Source organism: Onychostoma macrolepis, chromosome 01 (assembly GCF_012432095.1).
Source record: "Onychostoma macrolepis isolate SWU-2019 chromosome 01, ASM1243209v1, whole genome shotgun sequence".
In the NCBI taxonomy this organism is placed as follows: domain Eukaryota; kingdom Metazoa; phylum Chordata; class Actinopteri; order Cypriniformes; family Cyprinidae; genus Onychostoma; species Onychostoma macrolepis.
The window spans coordinates 9,628,371-9,652,237 of NC_081155.1; the positions used below are offsets into that span (position 1 = coordinate 9,628,371).

Genomic DNA, 23,867 nt, shown 5'->3' on the forward strand with positions numbered 1-23,867 from the left:
TGTATTGTTCTTTATTTCTTCATTCATTTTCAATTTCAGATTCAGTTATTTTATTTTTACAAGTTAAAATGTTTTAAAGTTTTAATTTAATTCAAATACTTTTATAGTTTTTATGATTTTTTTATATCTTCCATTTTAATTTTAGTTTCAGTATCATACATAGATCTGTATAGTAGTTAGTAAAATATATTTATTTTAATATTTGTATAATATTTTATTTCAGGTACATCAAATTAAACTAAAAGAAAATCATTCCTTTTTACTTTGAAAAACAAACAAAAAAAACTTTTTTTTACCACTTGAGTACAGTTTAAAGTTGTACTTTATATTGTAAAAGTTTCACTGAGTATCTATACTTTTAATTTTTGAGAACTTTTTACACCTCTGTTCAAGTTAGACTAAATAAAAATAAGAAATATTATGAAAATAAGAAATTTATGTTAAGTAACGTTTCGTATGTTACCCTCTTGCATTTTCGCTGAATTTCTTTAAAAAAAAAAAAAAAAAAAAAGTTTTGTGCTTCATATTTGTCTTACTGTTCAAATGTTTCGGGAAAAGCCTATAAAATCCAGTTTCAAATGTGATAACTTACACCACATTGAGTGATAAAAATGGCCTTCTATTGGAGCCAAATAATGTGTTTTTTTTTTTTTGTTGTTGTTTTTTTATTTCTGGACAACAGTGGAAATATTCAATTTACGTACAATACATGTTTACTTTATAACACAATACAAAGTTTAATCCACTCAAACATGCTCCGTCCGTTGGGAACATGAAAAGAAACCATGTTTCGATATCGAGAAATCACGATCACAACTCATAACCGCTTCATTAGTGTCAATCATTCGCACATCTGTCCGTCTTCTTGCGTCTGACCAATGGGGTGGCGTGGTGGGCGGGCTCAGTCCGGGGGGCGGAGTCAGTGTCGATGGCCACGGGAAGCGCAGCTGCATGAAAGATCTCGCCGAAGCTGCATCCGTGTTTTTCCGCCGCAATTTCCCCTGCGAGCGCCGCTCACGGAACACCCTCGCGGGGAGGCGAGAGACGGGACTGCGGGGCCGCGGAGGAGCGGCGAAGAGCCAGGCCAGGAAAGGACGTCCGAGTCCGGTTTGATGCTGGCGGCCCGTCCGCCCTTTAAACGCGGATGCTGCTGCTGCTGCTGCATTCATAAGGGATCGCCGTTCATCCGAGAAGCCATCGGACGCGTCAACGTCCCCCGTTTTCACATTCAGAGCCGATCGGTGGACGCCAATCGCACGAACGGACCGTGAGAGGCGAAGCGCGACAGGCGCGGCAGCATCCCTCCCTACCTGCGGCTCTCCAGCGCCTGACAGGCCCAGAGTCATGGGCAACACGCCGGCCGCCAAACGGGGCAACGAGATGGAAAGCGGTGGGTGTCTTTAACGCTTCCCAGTCATTCTGTTTAGTCATCATCATCATCATCGATCATGGCGATCGGCATCCTCAGATGCTCTTCGGGAATACGGTCGTGCATGTGCGAGGCTTCAGCAGCAGAGAGGATGCTGATGCTGTCATGGCGATCACAGGCTCAAACAATGTGTTGATGCTTTAATAAGAGCGAGCTGCGCTTCGTTTGAGGGGTTTGTGCGTGCGTGTTTATGCTGCACCCTGAATATAACTAACATGCCAAGGATGGTTGGTTAGTAGATAGAAAAGGGTCTATTTGTGAACTTATGATGGGTCTGGGGAAGGACAGATGTGTGGAAGGTCTGAAGAAAACGGCGAGAACCAAAACCTACATGCTGAGATCTAAATATAGCAATTTAACAATCTTGCCATTGAAAACAACCATAATATTTGACCACTATGTGTCCTTCTCAGTGTCTGTGATGGTTACGGCCTTGCTGGAGTCTCGACGGTTGGGTTTTCACACTTGGGCTTGTTTAACCCAGGATTAAGTAATCCAGGATTCATACTAACATACACTTAGGTTTTAGGTTGTCAGGTTTTGTGATTTTGCGCTTTATTCGTGCAAATCCCAGGATGACTTTGTTATTTTTCATATTAACAGTGTTCCTTTGATTTGAAGGAGTCTGTTTTAATAACGTTCTGGTTCAGTTAACGCTAGTCCTTCACTGTTTGACATTTTTAAAGAGTCTTTTGAAAAACAAACCAAAATGATTGAGACCATCGTTTTTTTGTCTAATAAAATGCTCTCTGGAAGGATCAAATCATGGCTCACAGATGTTATTGAAACAATTGGCTACTGGTGTTCACATTAATAAATAAATATTAGATAAGTCCCTCGATTATGTCCCACCCCACCTTCCTGTTTCAGTATGAAATGTGTCAAAACAGGAACCGAAACCACTCACGATCTTTAACCGTTTCCCTCAAATGCTGGCGCTTCAAAGTTTCTGTGACTGCACAAAACGCATGCATATTTAACGTGGCAAGAAATCTTTCGTTTACGATTGTTTTTTCTGTTGCGAAACAACTCAAACAAATACCTTTGGCAGCGCAAAATTGGTGTCAACCCCCTTTGAAAAGGCAAATGTGAAACTAACCCAGGGATAAAAGTGGCCTTAACATTGCCTTAACCCGGGGTTAAAAGGCTATATTCATCTTTATTTGCATGCAAGTTACATTGCATTACACAAGTTACATTATCGTTGCAAAACTGTATTATCGCCCAGCTCCTAATATAAATGTGGATATAATACAAGCGAGTTCAACTTTATCCGTATTTGCTAAATATCATATCACTTTAAGTGAGTGTGCTACTCGTGTAAAGTGATATATACATATATATATATATATATATATATATATATAATATTTAGCAAATCTTGCTTGATTGCTTGTAACGTCACGCAATGTGAAGTATATCATCGCCCAGACTCTAAGGCATGAAGATATGAAGATACTATACCTTCCCGTTTGTTGTGCAACAAATTTTTGTTTTTCTTTTTGCTTGGCTTTTTGCTTATTTTTTCTGCACTGAAAATGTGGAAAAATTTGCGGAGTGGATTTGAAAATGCTGAAATGAATGGAGCTGAGATACTGCACTCTTATTGGAAGCTGAAGCCATAATGAAATCTACCAAAACATTGAAAACATTGAACGTTTTGCACTGCTGAGTTTGGCATGTTATCAAGTTTAACCTTGTAATGCTTGACATATGGAATAATAGTTAGGAAAATCTGTTGAAACGTTAGACAAAATATAAAAAACTAAAACGGTATAAATAAATAAATAAACTTTTTTTTGTTGTTGTTGAGCATTATATTTGATCCATCAGGCCATTATGGTTCATATAGTATGATACAGTGAGAACATTAAGGAAGAAATACCTCAGTTTTATTGGGAGTCCAAACTGAACAAAAATGTCCAATTAGGTGCATTTCCTTATATTTACTTGTAATGTAATTCAATGAGATATTTATAACAGTATAACTTAGATAAAATGGTATAAATAGTTTATATTTAGTTTTCTGATCAAAGCTCTGTCATTTCAAAACATATAATGCAATGCAATACATTGATGATTAAGAGATGAACAAAGAAACATTCCTCAAAACCCTGATGATTATATTTGATACTCACATTTCAACATTTTTTATGTCTGGATAATCAAGTAAAGCTAAGCTGCTTCGGTCCACTATCATCTTGAAATATTACCAGCAATATCAAAGTCATTCTAATGATTACTTTTTACAAATTAGTAAAGATTTCACCGCAAAAATGCCCATGAATCACAACCTTTAGAAAAGGCCCTTTAGTTGCTAAAAAGAAGGTATGTAGTAGATTGTGCACAACAGGTTTCAGCGATATTTTTATCACGTCGATCATTTAGGGGCCAAAGAAAAATAAAATATGACGTTGCTGCATGTAAGGTTAAGTTAATGTGCTCTATGTCTCTTCCCACAGTCAAAGAGTTTTTGGCCTTCGCCAGAGAAGATTTCCTCAGGAAATGGGAGAATCCTGCACAGGTACGAGGACTAGAGGAGGGATGCACGTTGAATTCGAGTAAAGAAAGAGAAAACAGAAGTGAGGATTTGAGGTTTCATTTGAAATAGATCTCAGAGCTGGTTCATTGTGTTCACCAGTACAAGAAATGTTAAATGAGTCTTTTAAAGCAGGTTTGTATGCTCTCAGGTGCACTTTGAAAATCACAGTAGAATTATTATAACATATATATATAATAATATATATATATATATAATAATCAGTGCTGTTTGCTGTGGCCATTTGAACAAATCCAGCAGATCGTAAACTTTTTTGACGTTTGTCAACACAATCTCAAAGCAAATCAAGCAGTGAATCATTCACACACTGCTTTAAAGGCACAATTTGTACGTTTTCGCCACTTTTCGGTCGCATTTTCAAAACGATAACAAAGGCGAAGCTTGATGACGCTATGAATGAGGATGTTCATGGATGAGGTGTACCTTCCACAGTTATTCAAAAAGTGAATAAATTATACAGAGAATGCAAGCAAACAACTGTTCTTTTGTCAAAGAACATAATGGCTGGCTTTTTTAAGTTTAAGCACTCTCAAAAAAACTCCCCTTATACTCAATACATCTGTCTATACACGGTTTAATGAATGAATCTCTTACATCATACGTACATCTGCACTTTGTTGTTTATGATGAGAGAATTCGCGTGAGAGCTGAATTCAGTCAGCGAGCGCATGCAGTGAACAAAAAACTCATCTGAAGGCCTCTGATTGGCCGTTGCATTCAAAAGTTCAACACACTCGTGTGTGATTGGTTATAATGCGCAACACTAAAAACGTGTAAAAAAAATCATGGCGCAACATTGAGCAGATCTAAATTTAATGCTGCGGTCAAATCTTTTCTTAATTTTATTCGCGACAGCCGTAATGGATGTAGTTTAACTGTACAGCAGCATTTGTGTCCGTGTGTTGCCATAGTTTCTACAAGTGGAAACTGAGGATATGTGGATATTACGTCATTGATCGGCGACAATGACCAGAGACGAGTTATTATTTAAAATTGGTATTTCTCTGGATTTACAAATCCTTAGGAACTTTTGGGATACCATAAATACACAACTGCATGAAATATATCACACTGTGCAAGTAGTTTTGGATATTTTATTATTAAAATCTTACATATTGTGCCTTAAAAAGACAGTTTGGCATGATTCAAGTGCACAGCAAACATTTATAGTTAACTAAAACTAAAACCATGAAATACACATTCGCTTCTTGAAATAAATTAGATGTTAACGTTAATAAAATAAAATATAAAAGAATAAACATTTTATTTCAGCTAGTTTTGAGTTCAGCATTTATCATTTTCATTTAGTTTAACTTGATGTACCAAAATAGTTAAAGCTGCAATAAAACTTAAAACTATATAGACATATCTAACTCTTTGCCACCAGCGTTTTTTTGTTTTGTTTTTTTAATTGCCAGCCACTGCCAGCATTTTTGATAATTTTCACAAAATTTTCATGGCCCTCAGAATATTTTGTTGTACGAATATCTGAAAATGCAATAAGTCAAAGGAAAAAACAGAGCCTCTGCTCACACACAAACACAAAACATTCTATTCATGCATTTTTTTTTTTTTTTCAACACTTAAATCTGGGAAAAAAGCTACTATTTGGATAAAAAGCTGAGAAAATTGTGTTTTTGTCAAAAAAAAAAAAAATTGAGATTCTGTACTCTTTCAGATTATGTGTAATAGCGCCACCTACTGTATAACAGTGAAAACACGGAAAGCCAGAAAATTCTGTTAGTGGTGGGGAAAGAGTTAAAAACAACAAAAACTAAGAAAACAACAAAACAAACTGCAAAATTATATTTAAAAAATAAATAATAATATATATATATATATATATATATATATATGTGTAAAATTTGCATAAAATGCAGAAACTATAAAAAAAAATCTAATTCAAAATATCATCAAAAACTATAATAGTTTCTGAATGATACAAAACTATTACTATTTGAAAGCATAGCAATGTGCTGTAAAGCCACTCATAACATTTTGAAACTGGACAGCAAGCATGACAAATGTGAACGTAGCTGCGTGTTTTAAATGTTGGTCTGTGCCTCAGAACACAGCGAGTCTGGAGGACTTTGACCGGCTGAAGACTCTGGGCACGGGCTCATTCGGTCGCGTGATGCTGGTCAGACACCGAGAGACCGGGCAGCACTACGCCATGAAGATCCTTAACAAACAGAAGGTGGGCGGGGCTAATGCCTAAGCCGTGGCATCACAGTGAGACACGGCGACGTCATGATGTCCTCTCATCGCTTCTCTTTAGGTTGTGAAGCTGAAGCAGATTGAACACACTCTCAACGAGAAGCGGATACTGCAGGCCGTCAGCTTCCCCTTCTTAGTGCGATTGGAATACTCCTTCAAGGTGAATGCTGTTTGACATATCAATAGCTGGATGATGGTGTGCCGCGTGTAAAGGACGTGTTTGATAACGTGTGTTTGTTTTAGGACAACACTAATCTCTACATGGTGATGCAGTACGTTCAGGGAGGAGAGATGTTTTCACACCTGCGCAGAATCGGCAGATTCAGGTGAATATATTTACATTCCAGATGTGCTTTATTAGTGCCTGAAGGAAAACGCAGTGCACAGTAACATACAACATACACAGCACATACTACATGTGACCCTGGACCACAAAACCAGTCTTAAGTAGGACAGGTATATTTGTAGCAATAGCCAACAATACATTGTATGGGTCAAAATTATTGATTTTTCTTTTATTCCAAAAATCATTAGGATATTAAGTAAAGATCATGTTCCATGAAGATATTTTGTAAATTTTACTGTAAATGTGTATATATATATATATATATATATATATATGTATGTATTAGTGCTGTCAAATGGTTAATCGTGATTAATCGCATTCAAAATAAAAGTTTTTGTTTACATAATTTATGTGTGTGTACTAGGCATGGGCAGGTAGGAGATTCTGACGGTATTATAACCTTAGATAAAAAAGTGTCACGGTATTGTGATTACAGCTCTAAAATATGTTATTTTTAAATGTCTGGGTAAAAAACAACAATGTTTTTTCCACTGAACACAATATATTTTATTTTTAAGAAACATATAGAACATTTTGGAACGGTAAACATGTCAGGCTAAATAATTAAAATAAATAATTGAATTCTTGTTAATTAAATTAAGTGCAGTCACTTAAGTGAGCCTAAACCTGCAGCTCAACAATAATCAGAACATAAATAAATTATTTTCTGTAAAAAAAAAAAAAAAAATCCTTCTAAATGGAAAAAAAATGCAGTCACTTAACCTAAACCTACAGCTCAATAATCAAAAACATAAATAAAAACAATTTCTGTTAAAAAAAAAAAAAAAAATGCAGTCATTAAACCTGCAGCTCAGCAAGGTTTTTGGAGACATGCTCACTTTCTACACATTCATCTTTCAGTCCAAGTTATGAGTGGTGAGGTACAAAGAGGAGAGCGTGAGTGTGTCACACACACACACACACACACACACACACAGGGTCTCTCTCCAGTATAACCGGGTGTGTCTCACTCGTCCTGAAAAGTGAAGCTGCGGGCTCTTTGATCGCCCCCTGGTGGCTGGCTGCAGTACACGTCATAAACCCCGCCCTCTCCATGTAAACGAATGGGAGTTCAGTCAAAATAAAAAAATAAATTACACTTCCAATACAATTTTCCGAAATATGGTTTTGGTAATTTAAGGTAGTTGTTATCATGCTGATATATGTTCAATTGTTCGTTTTTGTGATACGTTTGATTTTAGCTAGTAATTTTATGCTATAAAAACGGGGCGTGTCGTTATGGTTGATTGGGTCTGCAGGAGTTTGGGCGGAATTTGATTCCACAGCACCACCTCACGACTGTACTGCACAGACTCGGGCACCAAATGACGTCATTTACTCAAGATGGTAGCGGCCATACTGAGATGTATTCGCTACACTTTTCTATTGTGGAAGGAAGCGGAGACGCGTCGTCCATCTTTTTTACAGTCTATGGGTATAACACTCAAACAGTGGCAAAGACACCTGAGAGCCAGCAGTTTTTTATTTTATTTTTTTTAAATGACGTGATTTTGAACAGATGTAAACAATGGCAGGAGGCTTAAAATTATAGACGTGATACCAGCTAATTTTAATTATTGTACTAAATCGGAGAAACGTAGTACTTTAGTCTGATATACCCATAAATGCACTTTCTGTCTTTGACGACACGTAAAAAATTGCGCATACCGCAGGAAGGGTATAGTGGTTCTGAAACAGTGAATTTTCCAAACCGCGGTATACCTTGACACCGGTTCTCGTCCCATGCCTAGTGTGTACTGTGTATATTATGTATATATAATTACACACACATACAGTATATATTTTGAAAATATGTACATGTATATAAATTTAAATATATTCATATTCTTACATTTTATATTATATATAAATATATTTAATATATAAACATAACATTTTGTAAATATATACATGCATATGTTTGTATATATATATATATATATATATATATATATATATATATATATTAGGGGTGGCACGGTACACAGATGTCACGGTTCGGTACATACCTCGGTTCGGGGGTCACGGTTTGATACGATTTCGGTAAAACGGGGGAAAAAGAAATCTACTATGCTCAGTTTCTTTTCATTTATTTTTAACAGACAGTAGTGCAAATTTTAAAAAAATCCATCTAGATGTGAAAATACTAAATATTATTACATGTTATATATATAAGAACTGTTTTGTTTTCATTGTGAGTGTACACAAATAAAAGCAGACCTTTATACAGTGATTATTAATGAGACAATATGTGTTTAAAGTTGATTCTGCTAGTATAAGGACACAGTTGAAGTGATTGCGCCGGAGCACGCACACACGCACACACACACACACACACACAAAAACACACATCAGTTCCAGCATTGCTAACTTGACAGCGCAGTTGGTACTTTATCAAAATAAAATACAGTGAACCAAACATCAGCACGCGCGCCTCTGTGTCACCGTTGGAACACGACTGAAGTACAAAGCCTGTAATTTACATAATAAATAATAGTTTAGCATTCAGATACGTTACATCGCAAATATGGAAATATTATGGAATATTTGGATTTGTGCCGAATGAGAGAGGTAGGATACACGAGCTCAAAGCCCCATTTCGCAAACAGTTGAGTGCGCAAGCCTTTAAAGTATACTCCCTTGTCAGTCTATGTGAGAGACACGTTCAGAATCAGCACATGGTCACTGTCTGGGGGCTTTGTTTTCAAGTGCACAACTCATGGCATTCGCTGTTCTTCTGCTGGTGCTGATGGTTATCAAACAGCGCTATATTACTGCGGGCGCCCCCTTCTGGATTGGGGGTGAATCGCCTGTATTCGTCGTAAGGCCTCATGCACCAAACGAATACATGTACCGTGCCACCCCTAATATATACATAATAAATATACACAGTAAAAACATACATTATGTAAACAAAAACCTTTATTTTGGATGTGATTAATCACGATTAATCGTTTGACAGCACTAATATATATATATATATATATATATATATATATACACACTTTAATTTGAAACCAACTGTAAATTATTTGCTTCAGATTTACATTTACTACAGTACTGGGTGTAATACATTACTAAGTAATTAATTACTGTTATATAATTACTTTTCACTTGAAAAAGTAAAGTAAGGGATTTTTTTTTTTTCTGTAATTTAATTATAGTTACTTCTGAAGTAATTGCCCTAAATACTGTATCTATAAAATGTATGTTTTTGATGTAAAATTATCCCTTTAAATAGTTTGGCCAGTTTGATAATTTTATATTAATTTTTACATTTTATGTTATATTTAAAACAATTTTATATTATTCATTTGAAAGAATTAAAAGAATTCATGTCTATTCTTGTATTATTCAACTGGTTGAAGATGTGAGGGGGGTTTAGAAAGTAATTAGCATTAAGAAGGGTTTGAATTTAACCTTTTTCACTCACCAGCCAATGTGGCTACTAAAGTTTTAAGTTACTGGCCATTCATAACTTCTACTAGCCAAAAAAAACAGTGTGCTGTCCACACTGGCAAATCACTTGAACTTAGTGTCAGGAAGTCATAAACAGAGTGAGGCATCAGTTTACTGTCGGGGATTTGTCGTGTTGCGCTGCATGCAGTGTAGACAGCATCACTGATCATAATGGGTTCTATTGTAATTTGTTGCGCCGCTCGCGTCCGATGTACACACTGTGTGAGTCTTCAGTCGTTTTACGACTATTCATTATTGCTTCAATGCAAAGGAAACCAGCGCGCCAGCCGCACTGTTATTTGTCGGGTATGTTCAAGTAAGCTAGATATGTGCAGATACTGTGCAATAAAGTTGTATTTAATATATAATGATGACTCACAAGTTCAGTATTTGCGCTAAATCTGCGCAGATTTGGCTTAAATGAATTTGCCCAAAAAATTATGAGTGAACATAATTTGCAAAAAGTAACCCACCAAACTGGCTAGTGATTTGACAATGTTATGCACCACAGCTGATATTTACCCGCATTTGGCGGGTTTGCGAGTGTTAATTTCAAACCCTGGTAATAAGTAATGCAATACATTTAGAGAGAGTAATTAGAATAGTAATCCGATTACACTGTTGAGAATGTAATGCTAGTAATTAATAACTTTCTTAGAGTAACTTAAGCAACACTGGTTTACATCATCACTTCAAAAACTCTAGGCCAGTTAAAAACTTGGCTTTATTGCACACACAGCTTGTGAACGACAGGTTATATCCATTTTTATCCAAAACATTATTTTATTTTATCCAAAATATTAACATTATACTTTTTTGATGGGTGGACTGTACTGTACTGTACCAGTACTGATGAAACAATAGAAACATAGGACATATGGGAATGATTTTGTGGTGAAAATATATTAATTAAATGAAAACCGCAATCTAGATTCCAGCTCTAGAAGCCTTTATATCAAAACGTTTTAATATCCATAAACATAAAGTCAGTCAAATGTGTGTGAACTTCTGGCTTGTAACTACAAAAGACTAAATGCAATGAAATAATAATAAAAAGGCTTTTTTTGTGCCACAAATTGAATCTTGTTGCATGTGTGTAAATGTCAAAAAAAAAAAACCTGATGTCACTTTTTTGTTAGTTTTATTTATTTACTTATTTATTTATTGAGTTTTAGGCCACTTTAAAATGTGATTCCAAATGCGCAGTTTGATCATCTGGACATCGGACAATTCTTGCAGTATATGTACTTTAGCTGATATGTATCTGTTTTTGTTTTTTAATTTACATAAGAAATGAGACGTAATAATACCAAGTCGTCCCAGCAGTCTGCATATTTGTGCTTGTATTCTTTGGCTCATTTTCGTCTAGCTAAATATACACAAAACAAGCATTGGGTTTAGAGAAGCGAAAGATGACTTCCATTTCAGCAGCAGTGAAATCCAAAGCTGTTTGTCCTGAAAGCTGTGTGTTAATGCACATAATGTGAGACCGTGGTTTCATCTCGGTTGTGTAAAGATGCTCGATGCTTAATATTTATTTGTTGGTGTACTAAAATGAACCACTTAGCAGCATCAACATGTAAGGTTGCATTTAAAAATGTATGAATGTTGTTTCATTAGAAAACAACAGAATATCAAAGCGACTGTCATGCTGTTGGAGTTTTTCCACTTCAGTTTTCTTCATCATTTTTGTATCTGCTGCTTTCAAACGTCGTTTTGATGAATGGTGAAAAGCGTGTTTGTGCTGTTTCTGTTCATATTTGCATGAATCTGTTTTATTATTTTAGCCCTGCTGTGCTGTTGTTTTCAACAACTTTCTTGTAACTATCTTTTCTCTTTGTTTTTCTCTTGCTGTCTTTCTCTCATGTAGTGAACCCCATGCGCGATTTTATGCTTCACAAATAGTTTTGACATTTGAATATCTGCATGCCCTTGACCTGATCTACAGAGACCTCAAACCAGAGAACCTCCTCATCGATCAGCAGGGCTATATACAGGTAATAAACACATACACGTGACTGAGTTACATTCAAATACATCAGGCTTAGTGAATTAACCGTTTGAAATAGAAACAACACTCACTGATATGACTACCTGCAGGTGAGACAAATTAGCACTTATTTGTATTCACTTGATTCAATTTTGAGGTTTTTTTAGGCTGTGTTCACACTGCAGGTTAAAGTGCACAATGTGCACAAGCATTTTTTAAGTTGCTCGTTATGTTATGATGTCTGAATGGTCATCACAACTACATATGTGACCCTGGAGCACAAAACCAGTCATAAGTCGCTGGGGTATATTTGTAGCAATAGCCAAAAATACATTGTATAGGTCAAAATTATCAATTTTTCTTTTATGGCAAAAATCATTAGGATATTAAGTAAAGATCATGTTCCATGAAGATATTTTGTAAATTTCTTACCGTAAATGTATAAAAAAACTTAATTTTTGATTAGTAATATGCATTGCTAAGAACTTCATTTGGACAACTTTAAAGGCGATTTTCTCAATATTTAGATTTTTTTGCACCCTCAGATTCCAGATATTCAAATAGTTGTATCTCGGCCAAATATTGTCCCATCCTAACAAACCATGCATTCAGATGATGTATAAATCTCAATTTGGAAAAATTGACACTTAAGACTTTTGTGGTCCAGGGTCACATATAAACATGTAATGTTTAGTTATTGAATGCACGTTGGTATTCCAGTCTTAAATTTCTGAATTAGCATTAATAGACAATTAATTAGCATGATTAATACCAATTTGTAACTTTCAAACTTCTATCATTAATATTTGTTTGTTTTTTTCTGTAAAACTTAATACAGTGCAATTTGTACAATATTTTATGATCCACGTCAAGGGTAAATCAAGCACAAATGACAACTGTTGTGTTAGATGAACAGAAACTTATCAAACCTCATTTAAAATGATGAAAAATAATATAAAGGCCTTTGGACTCTTTTAAGGCTTGAATTTCTCTATTAGCATTAATCAGCTATTAATTAGCATAGCGTGATTAATAACATATTTAGTAACATTCAAACTTTTGTTGTGACATTAATAATGTCAATATGAATTTTAAACCGATATTTTTGCACCTTTGTAATACTTTTCCAAGTGCAATTTGGAAAATATCTTACAAATGATGATAAATGTTGTGTTAGATGAACAGAAACATTGTAACTTCACAACATCATAATATGTTATAATATTTAGTTATTATGTAAAATAATATGAAAAACGTGTCAATTCCAGAAATCCATTACCATCCAGTCAAATTTATAAAAAATTATAATTAGTGCTGTGAAAATTAGTGCGTTAACGCAGGCGATTCGTTTTTCCCAGTTTGACGGCGTTAAAAATATTTAACGCAGGGGCGGAGCTAGGGTTTGCCACCCCATTCACAACTGCTGCTTTTGTCTCTTTTTTCTTTACAAGAATTGTGTTTATTTAAACGTAGAACATCCTTACAACCACATCAAACAGGAGATTTTTAGACGCGCACTCCACTTCACGAGTGAGCATGGAAATGTTACAGGTGACGAGGAGCTTGTGGTCAGATGAGATGTTGTCAGGCCATAATTCAGTAAAAACTAATTTTCCTGTCCTGTCAGCCGTTATACTGTGCTCGTAGCGCGTGCTCTTCAATTGCATGCACAAATGTGATGGCGTGCGCTACAGCCTGTATCATTTCATATTAAAGTGCGAATAAAACTACGAGCATGCGTGTCAGATCTGCATCACGTTCAGCAGCGGCAGCTCTTAAAGTTACAGCAGCCAACACAACCTAATAACTCAGCTGCTGTGACATCTGTTAATTAAAGAGCAAAAGAAAAAGAGGAAATCAATACCTTCTGTAGCTTTAAGGATTCATCTATATTTAATTTAGAATTTAGTGTTTGATAACTTTCATCAATTGCTGTATATTTCCTACTTGCTGAAGGGAAAATATATATATCATAATGGGTTTATGTGAAGATTGTTTTAAATTTACTTGAATTAAAAGTTATTTTTTAAAGTCTAATAAATGTTCAAATTGATAGCTCTCAATTATACTGCAATGTTGAATGACTATAATCAATGGTTAAATATTAAGAAAAAAAGAACAATTTCCTAGAGACATCAATATAGTATTGTTATCAGTGATACTCGCCTTTAGATGCCATTAGACAAATATTAAAAATATACTGTATTTGTTGTTTCTAAGTAACAGCACTAAGTATAATATCATATATTAGAATATTTAGTTGTATGAAATTAATATGAAGAACTTTCATATTAAGGAAGGAATTCTTGTCTTAAATTAGCATTAATTGATTAACATTAAAATGAGTAACATCTGAACTTCTATTGTTACTGTTTAAAGCAAATATGAGCATTTTTGACCTTCTGTACATTAATATACATTTTAAACAAAATATTTACTTTGCAATTTGGAGAATATTTTACATGTCGAAGGTAAATCAAGCACAAATTATGCCACATGTTGTGTTAGATGAAACAGAAACATGTCAAATTAAGTGTATTGTATTGTGTATAAGTGTTAATATTTATTTTTCTGTAATTTATTTTCTGATTTGGGTCCCATTCATTTGCAATGTAAAATGTATCTAAAAGTGTGTCTGTGATGTAAGCAGCTCCATGGATGCTATATTCTCATCATTACTGCCCCCTCATGGCTAATTTGATAATGACATTATGAAATGCTTCTGGGACGAAGCATGCATGTTCTGTGCATATATCACAGCATCATCTGTGGGACCTGTGTTTCAGGTGACAGACTTTGGTTTCGCGAAGCGGGTCAAGGGTCGCACGTGGACATTATGTGGCACCCCGGAGTATCTGGCCCCAGAGATCATCCTCAGCAAGGTGAGCCTTGCTGTCCTAGTTTCTCTGAAGAGACTGAGACGTGTCTACAGTGAATGCAGCTAAACGACAGCAGTCCCAGTGTAATTAATGAAGCGTCTGATCATGCAACTCGCTTTCAGCTGCACAGCTACTCTAAATATAAAATAGACTACCAGTTGAAAGTTTGAAATATTTATGATTTTTTTCATGTTTTTGAAAGAAGTCTATTGTGCACATCAGTTCTACATTTATTGGATTAGAAATACAAGCAAAACAGTAATCTAAAATAACTGTTCTCTATGTGAATATATTATATTAAAATGTAATTTATTTCTGTGACCAAAGCTGAATTTTCAGCATCTTTACTCCAGTCTTCAGTGTCACATGACGTGACATTCAAATTTTTTTGGAAACTGATACATTTCATTTTTTTTCAGAATTCACAGATGAATAGAAAGTTCAAAAGAACAGCATTTATTTGAAATGGAATATTTTGTAACATTATAAATGCATTTACTGTCACTTTGGATCAATCTAATGCATCCTTGTTAATTAAAAGAATTAATTTCTGTCTGTTTTTTTTTTTTTTTTTAAACTCTTTTACTTACACCAAACTTGATTTGTTGTGTTTTACGATTTCCACAAAAAATGTCAAATATGAAGAAATTTCTGCGCCAATTGAGTAAAATATATAAAAAAGATATATACTGTATATATGTATACATATATATATATGAAGCAGCACAACTGTTTTCAACACTGAAATGTTTCTTGAGCAGCAAATCAACATATTAGAATGATTTCTGAAGGATCATGTGACACTGAAGACTGGAGTAATGATGCTGAAAATTCAGCTTTACATCACAGGAATAAATTACATTTTACAATATATTCACATAGAAAACAGTTATTTTAAATTGTAGCAATATTACTGTTTTTTTACTGTATTCTTGATCAAATAAATACAACGTCGGTGAAGCAGAACATACTTTTCAAAAACATTAAAAAAATATATTTCACAGTATAAAAATTGCTTGTTATTCATTTTATCTTTTATGTATTTCACTTGTATCACACTAAACTTTGGAGTTTTCTGATCTCTTGCCTATTCATTTAAATATTTTGTTTCTTGACATAAATATACGCAGTTGTAGCTCAACTACCATTTGCTCCATTCATGAAACATGCAAGTTTGCAGAGGCTTAATATTCTCTTTAACTCATCCTGAAGTGTTTTCTCTCATAGGGTTATAATAAGGCTGTGGACTGGTGGGCTCTGGGTGTGCTGATGTACGAGATGGCTGCCGGCTATCCTCCATTTTTTGCCGATCAACCCATTCAGATCTATGAAAAGATTGTCTCAGGAAAGGTAATTTTGCCAGGAAATAACAAAACTCTAGCCTTTAGACTGAAAATTAATCGAATGTCTCTGCAACATCTGAGATTCTTGTCATCAACCCACCGCAGTTTACTTTACTTTACTTGTCTTTTCACAGGTACGATTCCCATCACACTTCAGCTCCGACCTGAAGGACCTGTTGAGAAACCTGCTGCAGGTGGATCTCACCAAACGCTACGGCAACCTTAAAAACGGAGTTAACGACATCAAAGGACACAAGTGGTTCTCAACTACTGACTGGATAGCCATTTACCAGCGGAGGGTGAGAAACACACACAGTCCCTTTCGTCACTGATAGTGATCTGATGTATTCAGTGCTTTTGCCCCCAACGCTCAATCAGTAGGGCTTGTAGGGCAGTAGGGCTCTCATATTATACTGGATGTCATTTAGTATTATCTCTAGCACTGCTGGGGGTAAAGGCCCTGATATACTTCAAACGAAGTTCGTTTTCATTCTTCGTTTGGGGGCAAAAAGACGTTCGAAAAGACTGAGCGACGGTATACTGTTTTCAAACATTCCAATTATTCCAGATTAATGTAAACATGTCTTGCAACGCTTGCGCGTATGCCCTAAACACAGCAACGATGCAATGATGGTGTTATCTAGCTGTGAGACGGGTATCGATGGTCAGATCATTACAGACAAAAGAGTAATGATTAGCAGCAGTTCAGAGTCAAGTAGCATGTTTGCAAAACAAAACAACCATTCCATTTCCATAATAAGTCCTTTAAGTGTGAATGGCTCATAGTCTGAAAACTTTAGCATGATGTGGGAAAAAATATTCTCAATAACACAAACCTGTTTGTTACTTTATTTTATTAGTGTTCATTTATTTTATTAAACTGGATAAATTATTACACCTTTTTATATTTTATGTGGTGTCATGATTTGATACAATCAAAGGTTTGTTATTGTATGTTCTTTTGGCATTTTTTGAAATTTGAAACACATGTATTTGGTACTTTCTACCTTATACCTTTACTCTTTCCTTCCATCTGATGTTTTTTTTTTTTTTTTTGCGTCGCTTTTTGCATAACTCCGGGTCGTCGACACCAAGCTTCGTTGCAATTTCTTTCTAGGAATTAAATGCTTTCTCTGAACCTTTAAAGTCTCTCTGAGCGATTGTACAGGTGCGGATATATTTGTGGCAGCTCAGCTATTCGACACAGTGTATTTATGTTGATAGTGACTTGGAGATGTTGTTCTCATGCCTGACCTCCGTTGAAAGAGAAACGAACTGGGAAAAAAAAATAAGCACGTCAAAGAAGGTTGAGTTCCAGAACACACCCACCGATTGCGTAATCGCCACGGACCAATGGTAGCTCAAAGGTGTTTAGGAGCCAAAACAAACTCCCCCAGAAAGTTCGCTTTGGTCAGTTGTTTCAAATTGCTGAAACGAACTCAAAACTAACTTTGCTTCGGCCTGTTTTTGTTCGAAATGACGCCATATCAGTTCGTTCTTCGATTTCGTTTCAAATATATATCGGGGCCTTAAAGCATTACAAGTAACATGAGTTATGTAATCAGATTACTTCTTTCAAGTTACTAGTAAAGTAATGCATTACATTTAAATTTACAAGAAAGTAGGGGTGTGCGATATGACGATTTTTGATCATGGACGATAAAAATGTCTCCACAATCTGCTTTTGAAGAAATATCGTAGTATCATGCTACAGCGCACATTCTATCAGCTGCAGTTCTGGCACCGCCGTATTAATATACTGTACAGCGCGACATACATTCACATCAGTGCTAACTCAGCGGTAGAGTTACTCTCACGGGACACTGCACGTATTCGCAATCACAAAAGTACATTATTTACATTATAAGTCTTTTAAAGCCTTTAAAGTTTAACGTTTCATTCACACTCTCGTCTGACGTGCGCTTTTTCTGAGCCCGTACACCTGAAGCGTACGTACTAAAAAGCCTGTTAAACAGCGCCTGATTACTGGACTAAGTTATCTTTTGCGCTAATACTGTCAAAACACACAAGGTTTACATATAGACACAGTTGGTTATGTCTAAAATGAAAGTAAACAGTTGAGAGAAAAACATATGCGTGCCTGTATATTAGATGCGTGCAGGTCTTAAAGGGGTGGTTTACTGCTTTTTTTTCTTTACTTGATTGTGTTTATGGGGTGCAATATAACATGTCTTCATGTTTCGTTTGTTAAAAAACGCCTTATTTTTCATATATTTCACCTTTATTGTAAGCCGCTTTCTCCTCTGTCATTTGAACGACCGGTTGACTTCCTGATTCTATGAAACCACTCCCTCAGAAACAGGCAATGGGCTCAGATTGGTTAGTTGGGCCGGTGTGTTGTGACTGGCTAAACTGCGTACTGCACATTGTCCGGAAACTTCACGCCCATTACCTTCACGGGCGACAGCTGCATGTGCTCCGGTCAAATGTAAATAATGGTGTCAATATTGCCGTATCAGTTTGAGCCAGAATCAGACCCAGAAAGCGGTAATGAAGAGAGTCTTCCGCAAACACGGCTCTTACAAACGTTTCTGAATGAAGTTTGCTGTCGTGATTACATATAATTTTTTGAAGTTCGTACACGTTTGTCTTATACACACAAAATGGCATCGAACTAACTGGCTACTATAACCAAACAGCGTTGGCTTGTGTTTACGTTCTTGATCAAATCGAAAAATTACGTCATAAAGTATACATGGAAAATACATTTACAAAATTAGTACATAATTACAAATTCGGGTCCAAAATGTTTATACGCGTTTGTCATAGACACACGAAATAGCATTTAACTAACTGGCTACTAAAGCCAGCGTTGGCATTTATTTACGTCCTTGATAAAACTAAAACATTACGTCTGAAATTATACATGCAAATACATTTAAAATGATGAAATCTTACTTACAGGTTGTGGCCCAACAACTGCTGCCTCTGTTTTTAAAGTTGGAACCGCATGTTTTAGTAATAGTTTCTGTGTGAATCCGGCATTGAACTCGTGTAGATTCTGGAAGCTGTCTTCCGTAAAATGCGCAGCACAGAGAGCTAAATTAGGATTGTAATTGTCAGGAACATAATCAAACATAAATTTTAACCATTGTTGACGAACTACAGCATCCGTAGGAAGCCCGAACACAGAAGACCTGACAGCTGGGTGAAAATAACACCGTTTCGACGGCATGGCTACAACTCTCCACTATAACTCTTCCTCTTCGACAAAGCCGCAGAACATGGCCTTGCCCCCTTTTTTGCATGTTCCGGAGGGAGGGGTTGATGCAAATTTATGGGTTTTTTACGTATGCAACCCGGGAAGTATCTCGTTGTAGTCCCACGAGTCGTTTTTGTAGGCATTAAACTTCCTGATTTTTAAAAGACGATATCTCCGCTTACGTTGAACTTTCAGCGCAGCAACTTTGCAGATACTGTTCATGCACCAACAGCAACATTACACACTATTTAAAATGAAAAAAGTGAAATCGCAGTAAACCACCCCTTTAAAGGGACAGTACTAAACATGCTGCCGACTGTAATTAAAGGGATAGTTTACCCTAAAATTACATTTCTGTCATTATTTATTCACTCACATGTTGTCCCAAACCTGTATTAATTTCTTTCTTGTGCTGAACACAAAAGAAGATATTTTGAAGAATGTGGCTAACCAAACAGTTGCTGGTCCACATTGAATTTGATAGAAGGAAAACAATACTATGGAAGTCACTGTGGACCAGCAACTGTTTGGTTTTCCACCTTCTTCAAAATAGCATTTATTTTCAGCAGAAGAAAGAAACTCATTCAGGTTTAAAACTAATTTTGTAAATGATGGTATAAAAATAAAACACTATGCCAGAATTGACAGACAGATGACATAATTTTTATTATTTAATGTTAAAACAACAAAATGCAGTTGCTTTAATAGGAATCAATCTATAAAGTGTTTTATTTTTATATTTGTTCATTAAATTTCTTGAATGCTCCTGCTAAATACACCTATTGTACCTGAAAATAAAGCATTGTTTGTTTTATTTGTATATTATGTGTATTTGTAATGTGTATCTTTGTTCTTATTTTTAATAACAAAGATAAAATAATGACAAAGATTTTTATCTTCGCCCACTTTGGCCTAAATATCCACCATTCTTTTTTATATTTTGTTACCTTGAAAGGCTTTGTCTTTATAATAGGGAAATTATTTAGGCTGCACTGCTCAGACAACATAGTAAAACCAACATGACAAAGAATCGTGATAAAATCGTGAAATTTCAAAAAAAATTGTGATATGATATTTTTGCCATATCGCCCACCCCTACAAGAAAGTATCTGAGTTATGTCATAGAGAAAAGTGTTCTCTATCTTTATTATTCTCTAACTTTATTGCAAGAAAACATCAAAGCCGAGATGCCTAGAGGACATCCGAATCTTTCTTTGTCCAGGATACCATCTTTATACAATTTCGTTATCATCGCTGTCCAATGAGCGTACAGAACACTTGTTGACACGTCATTCCCAGTGCTTTTCCACAATTGTTTATCAGTTTTCATAATGCTTGCTTTCATTGTAGAAAAACACCAGCTAGTCTGTTTTTCAAAATAACCTCTCTTATCTACAAGGTTTTGGCTGCTCAAGGTTACAAAGGCATATACATTTTAGGATTTGTACACATTATATATTTCCACACTATCTCATCCTATGGCATCTCCCATCTCCGGTACTTCTGTATTCTCTATTCATAAGCGCAGTCATGTAGACCATGAGGCCTACACAGTCAGTTAGTTTGGCCTTGAGGCCTTCTAAATGCACCCAGTTCACATAAGAGGCAAACTAACTTTCACAAACATGCAAAGTGTCTTCTTGTTTTCTATAAGATAAATCAAATATTTCAGCAGTTACTTTTTCAAATATGCAACACAAGTTACTATGTTTCCCATTTATTGACGGACAGCTCTCCTGTCCACGTGTTGAGAGACACTTCCTTCAGCCTGAGGCTTATTCATTTCACTTTTGGTGTGAAAGGGCCTTTATAGTTGCTTTATTATTTACAGTTGTGTTATAAATAAGCAAGCCTAGCCCAGGAAATGCAATGCATTTAAATAAAGTAATAAATTATTAAATTATTAAATTAAAATAATATTTAAAAAAGTAACTAAGTAATGCATTTAATTACTTTTTAATGGAGTAACGCAATATTGTAATGCATTACTTTTAAAATTAACTTTACCCTCAATAGTATTATTATTAGTGTCATTCTTAAAAATAATAATTGTCTGAGTATCAATAAGAATAAGAGTATGGTTTAAAGCAAATATCAACATTTGTGAACTACTTTACATTAATATACATATTACATATAATACACTCCTTTTTTTCAATAATCAATGTAAAGCATTTTGGAGAATATTTTATCACCCATGTCAAGGGTAAATCAAGCCTAAATTATGACAAATGTTGTATTAGGTCAACAGAAACATATCATATTCATTGTAACTTCATAATATAATTTAATATCATTAACATTGAGTTACTGTGTGAAATTAATATGAAGAACTTTGGACTTCCATTCTTAAATAATTAGCATGATCAATAACATAATTTGTAACATTTGAACTTCCTTCCTAAATTTTAAAAGCAAATATCAACATTTGTGACCTACTTCACATTAATATACATGTGTGTGTATTTTTAAAAATACACACACGTGTAAAACTTTATATTAGGCAATTAGGAAAATATTTTACGATCCATGTTAAGGGTTAATCAAGCACAAATTATGACAAAGATGAACAAAAACGTGTCAAATTCAGTGTAATTTTGCTGTAATTTAAACACAGAGCTGCATCACATACAAGGGGATTGATAGGATCATTGTCATACTTACAAATATCAATATTTCTTCATTTGCATTTTTTGAGTACTTAAAAATGGAAAAGGTAGCATTTCATACTCAAGTGTAAACTGTCGGGTGGAAAAAACACAATACTACTAACTATATAGTAAAATAATATTAATATTATCTCTTCTTCTTTGCATGTTCCCAGGTGGAGGCCCCATTTGTGCCTAAATGCAGAGGTCCTGGGGACACCAGCAACTTCGACGACTACGAGGAGGAAGAGATCCGTGTGTCGTTCACGGAGAAGTGTGCGAAAGAATTTGCAGAGTTCTAGTTGAATAAGTGATGGAAATCAGAGAGAGAGAGGAATATAGGTGGAGAGAGCGAACGAGAAAAAGTGCATGAATCTTAAAACCGATCCTTCCTCCTGTTAAACAGCAGAGAAACCAGCGGAAGAGTGCAGAGAAGACCTCCAGGGATAAACAGTGAGGCCTTTATCATCTCCTCTATTTTAATCATGTTTGTAATTTTCTCTTTTTTTTTTTAAAAATCTCTGTTCATGTGATATTAATCATGATGGATTTGATAGGGTGTAATTGTTGGCCTGTGGACTGGGATTGTTGTTGCCGCACAAAGACAGACGGGTTAGTTATTGTCTATTCAGAGATTATCTCTAATCTTGAGCAGTTACCGCTAAAGTGCAAATTCTCCACTAGGTCACCATAACAACCATACAGAAAAATAGGAAAAAAAAAAAGATTGAAAAAAAAAATAACATTGTATTCCTGTGTAATAACCAAAATATTTTTGGTCCTGTATACTGTCATGTGTTTCTTTATTCTTAAAAATGCACTGAAGGGATGACAAAGTGAAAATGGCATAGAAAAGAAGCCATGATTTCATCAAATGAGCACCACTTTTTTTTTTTTCATCTTCTTTCAGCTGTAGGTCCACTGCGCTCTGTAAAATATTCACTGATGAACTTTGAACTTTCACCTATGAAATGTGCCATGAAATCCTACAAGTGTCAATATTTTGACTCGTCAGTTGTTTCATTGATTATCGCTGACAGATAATACGGGCCCCGAAGGCTGCGATGACGGGGCCGACAGCCTTTACTGCGTCAAGCCTTCGTGCAGAGGAGGGGATGAATGTTTTTGTTTTGTTTGTTTAGTATTGTTAATATTATAATTGTTACGGTTCTCATTGGGTTATACATTTCTAAAGCGTGATGAAATTGCACACACTTTGTGCGCGATTGACGCGGCGAAGCCTTGCGGTCGATGCTCTCCGGCGAGCCGCCGCATGGCTCTCTCCGTTTTCGCCATTTCTTCCCCCTTTATTCTTCCATTTCTGCATTTTTAAATAGGCAAAGTCTTCTCTCTGAATGGGTGCAGTGCATCTGGCTCCTTTTTGGGTGAGAATTTCTTACACGCAACTCTCTAGGCTACAAATATCTCCTAAGCTGGAGGTGAACTCAGTGGATACCAGTGCTTACTCCTGAGGACATGGTTCAAGTTAATTGTGATATTTTGCACCACAAGAATCATTCCAATAAAGTATTACTATAAATACCAAACAGGTTTGGCGTTCCTTTGTGTGTAATATTGGAAACACCTAACATTGTACTGAGGTCTTAAGCTTCTGTCCTATTTGGGACGCTATCTAACTGTATGAGTACTGTGGGATCGAGCACCATAAATGAAGACTGAGGGAAGAGTTGGGAGGTCTATTTCACACCCACCGCTCCAGAACCTCCAAAACAGGTTAAGTATGCCATGAGAGTGTTTGCATTATGGTTGTGT

General features: G+C 35.5%; 1 protein-coding gene across 2 annotated transcripts; it reads left to right on the forward strand.

Annotated features, from left to right (window-relative positions):
* Positions 1-720: 720 nt before the first annotated feature.
* On the forward strand, positions 721-23,641 carry prkacab (protein kinase, cAMP-dependent, catalytic, alpha, genome duplicate b). Of its 2 annotated transcripts, XM_058776090.1 has the most exons (10): positions 721-1,390; positions 3,892-3,953; positions 6,058-6,186; positions 6,268-6,366; positions 6,450-6,532; positions 11,882-12,008; positions 14,788-14,883; positions 16,108-16,230; positions 16,358-16,522; positions 22,271-23,641. In XM_058776090.1, the coding sequence occupies exons 1-10, from the start codon at positions 1,345-1,347 to the stop codon at positions 22,394-22,396; spliced, it is 1,056 nt and encodes a 351-aa protein (XP_058632073.1). In that variant the 5' UTR covers positions 721-1,344; the 3' UTR covers positions 22,397-23,641. The 2 variants fall into 2 exon arrangements, with proteins under 2 accessions (XP_058632073.1, XP_058632080.1); XM_058776097.1 differs by lacking the exon at positions 721-1,390 and having other exon boundaries at positions 3,892-4,011.
* The last annotated feature ends 226 nt before the right edge of the window (positions 23,642-23,867 follow it).

What these genes read in the sequence shown, in the direction of transcription:
- prkacab (XM_058776090.1), top strand. Translation starts at nt 1,345, where the DNA reads ATGGGCAACACGCCGGCCGCCAAACGGGGCAACGAGATGGAAAGCG. An exon ending in AATGGGAGAATCCTGCACAG is followed by an intron (nt 3,954 to 6,057) that starts GTACGAGGACTA and finishes TCTGTGCCTCAG; the next exon opens with AACACAGCGAGTCTGGAGGA. An exon ending in CGCAGAATCGGCAGATTCAG is followed by an intron (nt 6,533 to 11,881) that starts GTGAATATATTT and finishes TCTCTCATGTAG; the next exon opens with TGAACCCCATGCGCGATTTT.